Raw genomic sequence first — 14688 nt, 5'->3', positions numbered from 1 at the left:
GCATAGGTTCATTGCGAAAGGTTCTCCAGCAGCGTGGGATGTTATTTTGTGTAAGTTACCATGACAGTTTAAACGGTTTAAAAAACAAAACTTTGCAAGAAAGACCCGATTGTTACACCCAGTTCCTGTTTCCACCAAGTGCTGTGCCAGAAGTGCCGAGAGCCTGCCAAAGGCAATAGCCCCCCGGAGATAAGGGGCACAAAGGCAGTGTGGGCTAGGGGACAGCGCCCGTGTCTCAGACGCAGCCCTCGCCCGCTGCCCTGGGTCTCCCACAAGATACAGACAAGTCCCTGTGTAAAAGGAGAAATAAAGCACCGAGGCGATGAAGCGAGGTGACGCTCGCTTCTCTCACGCAGCACTCGAGAACTCAGGAGGAAGAAAACCACACAAAGAGGGAGTCAGCAGCTTTGGGGAGGGATTGCCACCTCCACTTAACTCGTGTGCGTTCCTTTCTCTTTTTTGGGCACAGCTTCAGGAAATGGAAAAGTCTCATCAGCGTGACTTGGCACTGGGAGCGCTCAAGTCCCAGGAAACAAGGGGTGATGGGAAAAAAAAAAAATATCCAACATATCCAGAAACATGACGGACAAGAAAGGGACAGGGCACGGCCGGCACGGATGGGTAAATTCCAAGGGTTCATTGTGCCTGACAAACCCCGTCACCTTCTACAAAGAGACGCCTGGCTGGGCGGATGGGGGGAGCGTAGCGGGTAGCTTACCTTGACTGAAACGGCTTTTGGCACAACTGACCGAAGAATCCATATAGCCAAACGGTTTGATATCGTTCAGATACCTGCACGGAAAACTGGCAGGACGCCGGGCTCAGAGGGTTGCGATCAGCAGCACGAAGTCCAACCGGCCAGCCGTTACTCACGGCATTCCTCGGGGGTCGTTAGTGCGGCTAATATGGTTTAACGCCTCTAGTTACTACCTGAAGACAGAACGTGCCCTCAGCAAGTTTGCAAATGATGCCGAGTTGCGGGCATGGCTGCTGCACTGGGCAGGGCTGCTCTCCAACGGACCTCCCTCCCTCCGCAGGCTGGGGACATGGCCTGACACAAACCTGATGAAACTCAAGAAAGGAGAACACAAATTCCTCCTCTTGAGCGACCTCACCTAGGTTGGCCCTGCTCCGAGTCCGGGGGTGGACCACGGACCCTCAGAGGTGCCGCCCTGCCTGAGTTATTTTGCGATTCAGAATAATTCATGTAGGCAGCTTCCTGCTTACAGAGGACTGGCAAGATTCTTTTCAGGCACATTGTACCTGCTGTGCGAAGTCCGTGGTAAACCCACACAACTCATTCTTCTCCCATGCCCATCGTCCTGCACACTCTACCTGAGGCTTACACTGAGGCAGCAATAAAAGCAGAACGGGAATTAGCTGTAACAGTACAGACAGCGACACAAATGAGCCATGAAGAACAGGCTGTTTTTACGAAGACAGAATTGCACTTCACCTACACTCAAACCCTACTGCCATTTGGGAACACGCTAGTCGTGGTTTTCTTCACTGGCTCCAGGACTCATTTCAAGCTTCTCCTCTGGAGAAAAGTGGAGAGGAGAGAGAATGATTCCACTTCTGGCTGCCTTTGTAAGAGCCTAGCCGAGAAGATGGCTGTTCGCTGCTTCTTGGCCTAATGACAGTGGTGGGCATCTCTGACTAATGCAGCGTGGCTTACCACGTACCAAGAGCGCTAGAACCTCAAACAGGAAATTCTATCAGTGGAGCTTATCTCCCCTGACATTTCCTTCTGTTGAGCATCTTCTCCCAAGACCCCGAGGAGCAAACTATCGGCCGAAGGAAGCTATGGTTAGCCTTCAGGAGTTCACACTACCTGCTCAACCACAATGGAGTTAAACACTCATTTATCAGTTCTTAAAGTAGAGTTTAAAAATACAAGATGCCAAGCTTAAAAATATGCATTTTCTTTTTGAAAAAAAATGTACAGTCAGATTTTAAGTGGATCTACAAGAAGACACTCAGTCACCTTTAAGAAAAGTAAACCTTTGCAATGCACTGCATACAGTTTTCTAACCAGCAAGAGCCAGTGAGTTGGGTAAACTGCAGTGTTTCCTGAAAGAGCTTCAGCGGCTTTTTTTTGTTTCCACCCTGAAGGCCCAGACACTTGAAAGGTGCCGTCACGCTGCAGAGCGCTAGGTTAGTTCTTCTGGCTCACTCTTGCACTGCAGACATAGCTCAGCGTGAGGCTGGTGTGGGCACAGTGGGCAAGGGCAGTTCCATGGAGGGCGTCTCGGTCACCTCGGCTGGACTCGGCTTGCGAAGCTCCAGTTTCTCAGTGAGTTGGTTGTAAAGCTCCTTCACAGCCTCCCCACTCTGCAGAATGAGAATTAGGGAGTGGGAAAAAGAGAAGAGTCATACTTCATTCTAGCTGCTATTAGCTAGAACATTAAGTATGCAATTACCCCGTGTGTTTTAACACAAACCAACACAGAAAGAGGAAGTTACAAGATAATTAAGACACAACTTGGTACGCTTGGAAAGCGGAGCTCATGTTCCATTAAGCAATGTCTGGAAAGGCAGCTGCTTTCATTTGCAATCAATTTTCCCTTTCTCATGCTTTCCTCCTTACCTGCTTGGTGGGTTCCAAAGCCTTCTGGAGAGACTCTAATTTGGCAGGCGCCACTTTGTGATGCAGATGAAGCAGCAGTCTTAGCACATGTCTATGTACGTTCTCCTTTCTGCAAAAAAGCAATTTTAAAGCAGAGTAACAGATATAAACAAACACCATCTTGAGAACAAGCAAGCTACAGCAACAGTACCAGAATAATTCACACAGCCACAGGCTGGCAGCTTTGTTATAATTTTCCAAAACACCTGAGAAGCGCTAACCCTGCCTTAGACTTTCAAGCAATTCATGTAATTATTCAACAGGAGTGGACCAGCTGTAGCAACCATGAGGAAGGAGGGGGAGATTTTAAGCACAGACTGCAGGACGTGGCAACAGCTGGTCTCTCCGTCGGACAGGCCACATGCGCGTGCAGGAGGATGTTTGTCCCTCTGTATGTGTGGAGGAAGTGCTAGCAGCAGCAGCAGCGCATGCTGCCGTGCCCGAACAGCAGTTTTAATCACTTTTGGGGCAGCCTCCTGGAGGTCAGATGTGGTCTGCAGGCCACCAGTTGAACCACGCTGACTTAACAGAATTAGCAGATACAAACAGATTTTCTGTGCGCAGCTGGTACTGCAAAGAGCCGAAGTTGACTCTTCATATTCACTGCTGCTGCAAAGCATGAAGGATATTATCTTTTGCAACTCCAACTTATGAATAACGAATTACAGTTTAGGTAATAATTTATAATCAACACTTAACAATTTTGCTGATAAAACCTTGATCACAAAATATAAGTCTTTCCTTAAAGAAAAACAGCATCAGGCTAATATTTCCACTATATGCGAAGGGTTTGCTGAACTATTAAATGACAGATCAAAGTAATATAACCTCCCTCAGCTACCCTGCAAACTCACTTCTCCTGAGGGAAATCAGATTTACCTTGAGCAGGCAGTGAGAAAGAAGCCATCAAAGAGACTGGTGCAGAACTCCTCGAGTGCAAATTCATCACCCAGCAGCGTGAGGTTACCAGTAAGCAGATGCAGAAAAATATCACTGAAGGCCAAGTCACTGAATGTCTCAACTATACAACATGAAAAGGAAAGAGACTGAGACTGACAAAGATGTGCCAAAACCTGGCGACACAGCAGATGTTCCTGCTGAAAGCTTTGCAGCGAGATTTCCTTAGTGACTTTTAAAACAGGTAGTCCAGGCAGGTGGCTTTGATCTTCCAGACATAAAAGCTTAGGAGCAGAGGGGCAAGAGTATGTAGAAAGCTGATGTCTCCACCAAGGCTAAAGTCACAGAGTGCTTGCTCCTGCCAAAATCACAAAGTCCCCTACTACCCTTCTCCACCATCCTCTGTTCATGGCCACATCACCTCCGTGCACTTCTCAGACCCCCTAGTGAGCAGATACAAATCACTTACAGGTGGAAAACTCACCCACGTAAGTGAGCTGACAGTTCAGCACAGGGTTCAGAGAACACCAGAGCTGGGGTGAGAGAGCGGGAAGTGAACCCCCCCGCCATTACTGGGAGCTGCAATTCCTAAGATTGCTTCAGAGCTCTCACGCAACTTACCCCAGAGAAGTCAGTGAAGAAGGTAATCCCAAGGAAGACTTCAGGGCTGAGTTCCATCCTGTTTTGTCACAGGTTTTTTCACCAAAGCCAAGCCCCAAGAATTTCTGGCCACGTGTAATTCCTATGAGCAGTGGCAGAATCAAGCCACCTGCTCTTTTATCTTTCTGATTCATTCCAAACAATTCTCGGCTAATCCCACTGTTAATACAGCCTTTGAGCTAAGGAACTACTGACCTTCAGCCACTATCTCTAAATTCCTGGATCAGCAGAAAAGTATCCGAAGTGCAGACAAAACCACACGCTTCTGCAGGGCCTTACAACGAAGTCACCAGAAGAGCCAAAGGCAGAACATTACATCTTTGACTCTGAAATCACTTTCACTCCAGGTTTACTTGCATCCTGGGTGTCCAGTACATGGCAAACAGCTATAGAAGACAAGACAGAAACTCACCTAGTGCCGGCAGGAGCCTAAGGAAAGCATTCTTGTTCCTCTGTTTAGTGATGTGAAGGACGTAGTACAGCCCAATCTCGCAAGCTATTCTGTTCTCCTGCAAGAATCTGTTATGGCAAAAGCAAAGTTTCTTAATCAATAAAGGTAAAACAGATTTTTTTTTTTTTCTTAAAAGAGGGTTTAAAATACTGTTGGATAGCAATCAAGCAGTTACAGCAGTGGGTAACCTCAAACCACGGAAGAACAGCTCCTCAGTGACTGAGATGGCCATCACTATGTTCACTGCCATGATCCAGAAAAATTTACCATTCAGCAAACATTGCGCTGTCTCACAATCAAACAGTTGGATTTGATTGTGAACATTTATAATAGTATTAATGATGAAAGTGCTATTCAAAATGGGTTTTAGAAGAAGCCCAAATACTCAAAAATGATACAAAGTCCAATATTGTTTTGGTTTAGTTTCCCAAAGGTCAAATATCAACACTATAATAGAGGAGGAGCACAACTACCAGGATACAGTACTCCAGATTCTGGCATACAGATAAGAATTGTGCTGGAAATTAGTGCAAGATCTGAATACAACAGAGCACACAGAGGTTTTATGTATCTTTTTGACATCCCTGGAGTGATCGGTTATCAACAGAGAATGAGTGTCTCTGTGACAAAAATGCCAACTTTACGATTTACAACAGCACTCTTCAGAACCAGGCACGGACACTCGTCCAGCTGCACCCAAATATCACTCAAACACTCACCATTCACTGCTTGGGAAGCTACACAAGCAGCGTATTTGAAAGCAGCAATACCAAATACTTTCATATTCAATCTGCCAAGAGAATGGTCATTACAAGAAATATTATTTTATATCGATAAATTTTATTTGAGGAACCACAGTGGCAACCTGTTCTGCTAAAGGAAAAGTTCAGGCTTGATTAACTAGGACTAAATCTTACCCCAAGAAAGTCTTCACTTTACCACATACAGTATTTTTTCCTGTCAGCGTTGGCTGGCTCCTTGATGTTTTGCTTTGGTAAGAAGACTACATGTTACAAAGCCGGTAAGGCAGATTACGTACTTGGTGAAAGCTTCAGGAATGGTGCTGGGGTAGGGAATTGGTCCCTTCTCCTCCGAGGGCAGTTTCTGATCTACATTGAACGTGTGGTCATCCACCACAAAGGACATCAGCATAGGCAAGAACTTTGTGATCAACTCAGCTTCCTGAGAGGGATGGAAGAACAGAGGGAAAAGAAGAATGCTTTCATCAATCAGTTCATGCCACCTAATGGTCCTAGAGTGCCGTAAAAAATACCAAGGCAATATTATGAGCCCCAACCTACACTTAGGAAAACAAGCTTTCAGGCACCCAGTTCCAGTCAAAATTCTTGACTAATTCCCTTCCACATGTTCCACTGGCAATTAGGAAAACTGTACTTCACCTCATCTACAGAAATACTCCTGCTCAAATTCTTTCTTTTGACAATTACGTAGCATTTCTTCCGCGAGACTTTTTCCAATACTGCTGCAAGCACTGCATGTTAAGAATGGTGCCAAATTGCTTTTATCAACAACTACAAATCATTTTGTTCATTCCCTAAACTGACAGGAATCAATGCATAGCTAGAATAGCAACAATAAAGAGCATCTCCTTGCACAAGGCAGATCAGCCTATGTTGTATCAGATTCAGAGTGGGAGGTTACAGCTTGTGGCAATCATAAATAAAACAGATTTTAAATACAGATTTGGAGATTCCATTTAGGAAAAACGTTCAGTTTCTTCCTAAGAGATTCACGAAAGCACCTCTGCAAGTCAAATCACAGTGCTACTCTTCGAGTTTCGGTCACCCTCACTGTTAAAATCCAAGCATTATTGCGCACCCTTCCTGTGGTAAATTTAAATGTGCACATCAGCCAGTAATACATATCTTGAAGGCTTCAAACGTCCCCCTAGGTAGACATTTGCTGCGTTATAGTTCAGAACAGAAACAGCAAATTTGTCTTGAGAAGCAGTCCCGCTGTGCAACACCACGGTTAGCCTTCCCGCCGTCAGCTGCATGTACGTGCTCCCAAACTACGCTAGGGCTGCCTAGAATACTGGGCAAAGGGTTTCCAAAGCACAGAAAGATTGTAGCTGAACGCGGCACGACACAAAATTGCTACAACTGATAGCTGGAAGGGAAAAACATTTTTTCATGTCAATGAAAAGCTGCTACACTGCTACCAGGGTTTCAGACCAGCCTCTGAAATCCTGCCTTCCTCATACAAGACGTGTTTTACAAATTCGTCAGCCGTGTAGAAGTTCCCAGGAACAATGAGCAACCAGTGCAGAATTTAAGAGAGGTACAGTCTGATTTTAAAACAGTAAGGGCCAGGCATTCATGTAAATAAAAAAGCAGGTAAATGAAGCTTACAGCATGTCCACTTGAGCTGCTGCTCTGTGACCGCTTACATGTTTTTCCTAAGGAAGCTATGATGAGAGGTATGCAGAATGAATGTTAAATCAGGGATGCAATAAAATAATAAACAAGTCTAAATTTGTTTAATTAAATGTGTTAAATTCTAAACATCAAAATGGCTCACCATTTTTGGTTCCTTGAAGACTTGACTGTCAATCATGTCCCAGGCCCCCTGTCCCAAAGACAGCATCCTAAGGAGCAGCAGCAGGTCCGGGCTTTCCTCGAATTTTAAGGGGAGGAGAAAACCAGCTATTTTGATCTTCCACAAGTTGCACATACAGATATTGATATGGTTTACATTCAAAGCCCTCCTGGATTAGCGGCTTTATCAAAGACTGCTAGAGGCATTCAGTTCTCCAGTTTAATTGACAACGGATTCCTCAAACAGGAATCAAGTAACAGACACACCTGAGGGTTTGTGGGTTTTCGTAACATTTTATAACACGCCAAGAAGCATGCAGCCAATCTGATCAACAACATTGTTTTTAAATGTATCCAGCCAAATTACTATACTGAACTATAACCTGTGACAGGAAAAATCAAGTCATCTCAGCAGGAGTCAGACAGAGAAAGCATGTGTAAGAACAACAATGCTTTTTCATTTATAGTGTGTCCTGAAACCAAAACAATTTTCAGTCTTAAACTCTCACGAGGAAGTTATTCAATCCAAGAACAAAATTTAACAACTTGGGGACAAAACCAGCAAATGCCTCACACTGTTCAGACACCTGTAAGGCTACCCTCTTTTAACAATTAAACACCTCCTGCAGACACTACTCGCAGGAACTGTATTATATCGCAGCCAACGGACCAGAACAGGGTAAACTAATCCATCGCGTTTACCGTGGCAGGGAAAAAAAGGCTGCTGCTGTTAGGCAAACTGATGGAAGGACAAAGCAGGGAGGCACATATTCTATAGACAAGTCTATATATGCGTAGCTGTTAGGACAGAATGAGCCATACGAAGAATTCGTTGTCAATTTGGAGAGCTCCAAAATGCCCGTCTCCAAACAGTGCTCCTGCAGAGCTCTAAGGTATGTGCTACAAACGGACAGGAGTATCACATTTCCCTTATTTCAATTTACACATGCATTTGAGAACTTAATTGTACTTCTTCTACAGTGCCAGTCCTTTGCTGATGAATGCTATTCAATTAAGACCACGGTTCAGATTAGGTGCACAAGCTATGACACTCACCCTGGGTAAGGTGTCCTGCCCAACCAGGTCTTGCAGGTGCCTTATGGTACTCAAGGCTAAGGTGTTAATGGCAAAGGGATCACACAAGATCATGGATAAGTCCCTGAAAAGCGAAAATCAAAGACATGTCATCCATAACAAACCACCCTACCGTACAGTTCCATAGCCAGCTGTAGGACAGCAGTGTGCTTCACGAGAGTAACATGTTTGAGCCTATTCTTTGTTGTATCCTGTCCACCATCAGACGGAACATCAAAGTAGTGTGTGCGTGTGTACACTCTATTTTTATAAGCACACACACACTGCTGTGTTTAAGAAGAGAGGTAGACACAGGGCAAGGACTGTAACGATACCCTTACTATGATAAGGTAAAACCTGAATTTCTGTCTTCTGTTATCTAAAGGTGTCCACCTGATGAACCTTCTCCCGCCTTGTAAAAACACCACGAATGATTTCTTTGACTTGAAGGAGCTTGTTATCCGAAACAATTACTAAAGGTCTTCTGCACTGAAATCAAGCAGGAGATCCCCCACAGGGAGTTACCAGGCCACAGGGGAGACTCAAGGGTGGTAACAGCTATGTCACCAGAACATGCGGGGCTAGGCCCTAGTGCATCAATGCTCACAAACGTACCGGATTTGACCGCACAGAAGAGCCACTGGCTGTTAGCTGGCTCTAGGGAAGAATTAACCCCTACAATACCTGTCAGATGTTGTGACTGCCAGGAACCCATTTGCAGTTTCTCAATAAACAGCCCAAGCGCCTTACCCCAACACTTGTTCTTGTCCTTTCTTCACTCCATCCAGAAACCCTTGCAATTCCCGAGCTCTCTTGTTGTCCACAAACTTTTCCCGAATGCAAGCATCAAGGCACCAGGTGAACTGTTATGAAAAAGGAGAAAGCTTTATGAACCACAGCAACTCAGTAAATCAGCAATAAAACACACAATGTCAGAGAAAACAGGCTAGAATGACCTCCAAATATCTGGAATTAATACATTTTATTAATATACTTAGGTATGGTAGCAAGGTGGTCACAAATACAGAGGAGATCAGAAATATAAAGATTCCAAAAGGAGGTCAGAAATACCAATGTAAGTTAACCTGGTGTCACTTTCTCCCCTCCCAAGAACCGCTGCCCAGCACACCTGATCAATGCGGATTCACACAAGTAGGAGGCTCGCACAGAAGCAGCATCACTTAGCAATAACAATACGGGATATTTTAGCCGTTGCAATACCAGTCCCACCCTCTAAGTAGGGGATATTAACAGTGGGGGTGCTTCGGCTTTAGAGCCGTATTATCAAAACGGAAGAAAACAGTTAAGTGAAATTTTTTATCTGACCTAAAATTAAGGGCTTTTTTCCCCTTTCAGAACACAACACACATTTTCCCCTCAACATTTCAGTTGTCAAAAAAGAACAACTTGCTGAATTTTCTGAAATGCTTTCATCGTGGCTTCCTTTCCTTGCAGCAGTCACTGCATTTTGCAGCGGCAAAATGGGGTCACTGAAAACTTGAACAAGAATTGCCCTTTTTTATTCAGTCATGTCTGTGTACTGATTTTGAGACACTTGATCAGAAGACATTAAAAACCATGCAGTAACATCATCACTCAAGGACATCATCTCTATAAGCAGAATACACATAAAATTTAGCAATATTACTTAAGAGAAAAAGCTTTGCTCTAGGTCAGAGCGAGGGTGACTGCAGACAAAGGACCAGTAACAAGACCCTGGTGTGACATTAACACCACATCTGTCACCCCCCAATATTTTAATAGTTTAATGTTCTCTTGTAATTCAAGATCCAAAGTATTTAATGTTCCACACACAGTTTACTGACAGATGGAGTATATCACACCAGGCACAACAGGGAGGGAAGCAAGATTTGATTAAGAACCTGGGGCTAGCTAATGGTTTTGATTATTTTTTGCAGCATCTACACAGGTCAGATTAGACATTGTTTTTAACACTCCAAAAGTACCATCAATTTGAATGATTTATGGGTTATGAAATGAAAGCAAGCTGCTGGTTAACCAAGATGAAATTTTTCACCTGAAGTTCCAAGGAATATAAGATGACTTTTGGATTCAAGGCCTGAACTCTCTTCACAGAGAGGAGTCATCTTCTCTGGGCTGAAGTCCTGCAGGGCAGCAGGTATGCACAGGAGTGGGCGAAACAGAAAAATCTCCAGTAATACTCCCATCTGTCCCACATGATTAATACCTTATGACAGGGGTCAACGGTGCAGATTTCACTGATTTCCAGGTCATGCAGCGACATCAGGAGCTCTGCCCGTAGCGTGCAGTAATGAACGTTCCTTGTCCGAAGGAACAAGGTTCTCAGAAACTGCAACACCATATCGTACAGCTTCACGTTCTTCCCAATCATCTGGGTCAGCTTCTGAACCACCTAAACTCAAAGTAGAAAAAATGCGCACTCAGTCCCAAGAGATACTGTTATTTCACACACACAAAATGTCAATTAATTCTTCTACATGATTTACCAAGACTGAAAGAGCTGCATTCACATGGGTTCCTGAAAAGGAACTATTTTACACCAAGATTTCCAAGAGCGTTTGTTCAAGAGATGTTCACCAAATCTTTCATAGCCATAATGAAAGAATAAAGAATGTTAAGAAAAGGCTCTCTTGCAAAAGGAAATCAAAGCCTTTGTAAAATAAGGTGCTCAGCTATGTGAAACAGGTAAGAAGCAGTGCCTGTTATTGACGAATATAATTTACAATTATTGTAACATGAACAAAACTCACTTTTCATTAGAAGTCTTTTGTATCTACCTTCAGGCTACGGGCACTGAATGAAGGTGAAGGCTTCTACTGGTTTTGGCTGGGGTAGAGTTAATTTTCTTCATAGTAGCCAGTATGGGGCTGTGGTTGGGATTTGTGCTGGAAACAGCGTTGATAACCCAGGGATGGTTTCATTACTGCTGAGCAGCGATTACACAGAGTCAAGGCCTTTTCTGCTCCTCACACCGCCCTGCGGTGAGCAGGCTGGGGGTGCACAAGGACGTGGGAGGGGACACGGCCAGGACAGCTGACCCCAGTGACCAAAGGGATGTCCCACACCATATGACATCATGCTCAGCAATACAACTGGGGGTGGAGGTTGGCGGGGGAGCCACTGCTCAGGGACTGGCTGGGCATCAGTTGGTTGGTGGAGAGCAATTGTTTTCATTTGCATCGCTTGTTTTTCTTGGGTTTGTCGGGTTTTTCCTTGCATTTTTTTAAATTTCTTTTTAATTAAACTGTTTTTATCTCAACCCACAAGTTTCTTTCTTTAACCCTTCTGATTCTCCCCCCATCCCACTGGGGGGAAGTGAGCAAGCAGATGTGTGGTGCCTAGTTGCTGGCCAAGGTTAAACCACAACTCTGCAGTGTAAACCTGAAGTAAGTTGTACCAGAGCACTTACACTAAATGGGCTTTTGAAAGCAAACCAGACCCAATCCCAACACCCCATGTAACAGACACACTATCCTCTCTGAAATTAAAGCTTTATACTGCCTTATCACTGCAATTCCTTAGCATTCTCAATAGCAAGGTCCTCACAGAAACTCTTATTTCCCTTTTGGAGCAAAAGCCCCCTGAGGTAAAGCAACACGTTATAGCTGAACCACTGTAATGGCTTGCTGTCGCCAAGAAGAGGAGAGACCCGCTCCTCCTAATGCCTACGCCACTGTTCCCTCCCACGTCAATCCCACCTGTGTGATCCAGCCCATCTCCTCGTAACGGCTTTGGTGCCAGCTGAGCTCTTCTTTGAGCAGATCCAACTCACTGTCTTGGAAAAGTACTTACTGGTTTTATTTGCTAGAGTTTCTGTAGCAATTACTGAGCTGAATCAGCTCACGGAAGGGTCTGGTAATTGCCAGAGCTACAGGGAGGGAGGGGAGGAGCAGCACCTGCCCCTCCTGTGGCCGAGTGTTGGATCAGCTCAGCCACCTCATGTAATTCCATTCAAAGAGCAGCTTTTCTGAATGCCAGCTTAGCTACAACTTTCAATGTCCCTTTCTATTTTTCCAAACAAAAAAAAAAAAAAAAAGAAAAAAGGAAAAAAAAAGCATTTGTTGGACTATGTCCTGCTAAAAAAAAAATCCCCAGAAATTTAAGATATTCAAACTGATTTGATAGAGATGCTCGGCCTTCAGAACAGCTGAGGGGTATTAAAGCCAGACTGAGCAATAAAGGAAAAAATTTTTCACCTTGCTATTTTTTTAAAAGCTCATAAATGGCTTACAACATTAATCAATTAATCACAGCATTGAGTAACTATTAAAATAATTCCTGCTGCTTTCATCAAGATATGTAGGAGAAAACAACCTGGTATTCCTTGCAAATACTTTGTCTAGCCAAACAACTTTAGTAACAAAGTTGGGTGGGTGAAACGGACACTCTGTTATTTGATGAGGTTGACTGAAAGCCGACGAACTCCATTCACAAGCATGTCGTAAGAGGTTTCCTTGTCCTTACCTCTCCTTGACGTCTTGTTTTGGGAGATGGACTGAAGAAATTGTGCAAGACAGAAATATCATTGCTGAAAAGAATATTTTCTTTCTCCAGGATATATTGCTTCAGCAGTGGAGATACCTCATCACCAAACAGAGCCTGGTTATCCTGCCAAATCTGGCGCTTCACCTCCACTGCACATGCTTTATACAAATCCTTATCGGCCATTACTAACTTCAGCTTCTTCTCAGGGACCTGTGATCAACAGAGCAGTTACCAAAGTGTAGAGCAGCTCACCCCCCTGACTGTCCCAGCAATAAGGAACTGACTACAGAAGACATCTAAATCATAATCTCAGGCAGTCTGGTAATTTACACAACAATGCAACTAAACAAAAGCAAATATCACAGATACATCTTTTCCCTTCCCTACTCCTGTAACAGTAAGCCAATCCTAAGACACTTAACTTTTTCAACAACCCAATTACGCACCAAGCTTTTCCTTATTTCTTCCACAGAGGAACAAAGACTTCCTTTACACCTATGATGCTGAGATTTGGGGAGATGTTTCAAAACTCAGTAACTTCAAAAAGCTCTAGTAGCAGTTTTGAATCTATTACCTTAAGTACAAGACGATGCTTTTAATAAGGCTACTCCTAGAGATTTTTGTTTCACAGATCCGAATCTCACTCCTGTCTACTTCCAGTTGCATTCTTCAAATCTTATTTTCCACTTACCACAGATTTTTAACTCAGCTGTGGAAAAATTCACTTATCAGTGAACTTGACTACTTTTAGGAAGCTGCATATATTGAATAAAATAGGGAAATAGTCTCATCCGATTATGAAAATGTAAAATGCTTTTTGAATTAGTCTGCTAAGCTGTTACCAGACACAAGAATGCAGTAAATCTTCAGTCAGTTCCTAACACTGAACAACAAACTTGCAGAAGGTCTGCAGATGGAGTACGCAGCACAGCTAAGGGAAGCTATACAACAGAGATGTAATGGAACAGCCTAACCGGCGGAGCGGTTTTACCTTCGGCAAGTGCTTCATGACACACATTACCACAGGCTGTATGGAAGGCATCTTGACCAGGGAAAAGCTCTTCTCTAGGAGATCTTCCAGCTTCTTGTATCTGAAAACAGGTAAGAGCAAGAGACTAAGTACCACGTTACAGTAAAGGACCAAAGCGGCTCATCTCAAAGCCACTGGAACTCGATCCCCCAGGAACCTAACTCTCCTTTCCAAAGTCACTCACCCACTGTAACTAATTTTCACACAAAATTCCCAGCTCACTCCGAATAACCGACAAGACTGCCGACAAACCTCTCCTCAACTTTCCCTTCCAAAGCGATGGCAGAGACCCTCTCCAGCAGCTTCTCCCTCAGCTCATCGAAAACCGACTGGTGGAACTCCAGCCGGGGGGTGCCGTGCAGGTCCAGGAAGGGCAGGGCCGACTGCAGCGAGGGCAGGAGCACTCCATTTTCTGTCTGCCAACACAAACACCGGACAGGGAGGGAGGTGGGGGGTTAGCCGGCTCCACTAGCCGCCAAACGGCAGCAGGGACTGCTGAAGACGTGCTGGTTAAGAAACAAAGAGAGGAAAAAACCCACAAAAGACAGACCCCACTTCGGGCCTTCTCGTGCTCCCGACCACCCCACCGCCTCGGCCCCTCACGGGCGGCCCCCGCCGCCCGGGCATCTCCATGGCGACCCGCCCCACCTGGAACTGCTCGATGGCCTTCAGCGGCTCCGTGCAGTTGGTCAGCGTCTCCTTCAGGTCCTCGCCGTTGGCCACCCCCAGCTCCTGCAGCCCCGCGTACATGGCGGCCTGGCCGGGCCCCGCCGGGCCCGCTCCCGCCACAGCTTCACCCTCCCGGCTCCGCGGGCCGCCCCGCTCTCGGGTCCCCCAGGGCAGCGCGGTCCGGCGCTCTTCCCCGCCCCGCGGAACCCGCTCCTCCGCACAAAGGTTCCGC

The 14688-nt window shown here is 45.1% G+C and overlaps 1 protein-coding gene across 2 annotated transcripts; it reads right to left on the bottom strand.

The window, feature by feature from the left end:
* Positions 1-1848: 1848 nt before the first annotated feature.
* On the bottom strand, positions 1849-14663 carry NELFB (negative elongation factor complex member B). 2 transcript variants are annotated; one of them, XM_009475927.2, is made up of 13 exons: positions 14436-14663; positions 14040-14203; positions 13749-13848; positions 12737-12967; positions 10479-10664; positions 9020-9132; positions 8252-8354; positions 7179-7274; positions 5677-5819; positions 4599-4705; positions 3509-3650; positions 2591-2699; positions 1849-2334 (listed from the first exon to the last, which is right to left on the bottom strand). In XM_009475927.2, exons 1-13 carry the CDS (start codon positions 14535-14537, stop codon positions 2197-2199), a joined length of 1734 nt encoding a protein of 577 aa, XP_009474202.1. In that variant the 5' UTR covers positions 14538-14663; the 3' UTR covers positions 1849-2196. The 2 variants fall into 2 exon arrangements, with proteins under 2 accessions (XP_009474202.1, XP_087608989.1); XM_087752863.1 differs by lacking the exon at positions 7179-7274 and having other exon boundaries at positions 14436-14643.
* Positions 14664-14688: the final 25 nt, after the last annotated feature.

The sequence above is a fragment of the Nipponia nippon genome, unplaced genomic scaffold, assembly GCF_047370975.1.
Source record: "Nipponia nippon isolate SJK-2023a ecotype South Korea unplaced genomic scaffold, ASM4737097v1 scaffold_16, whole genome shotgun sequence".
Classification (NCBI taxonomy): domain Eukaryota; kingdom Metazoa; phylum Chordata; class Aves; order Pelecaniformes; family Threskiornithidae; genus Nipponia; species Nipponia nippon.
Note: the sequence above shows the minus strand (reverse complement) of the source record. Positions and strands in the feature narration are given on the sequence as shown.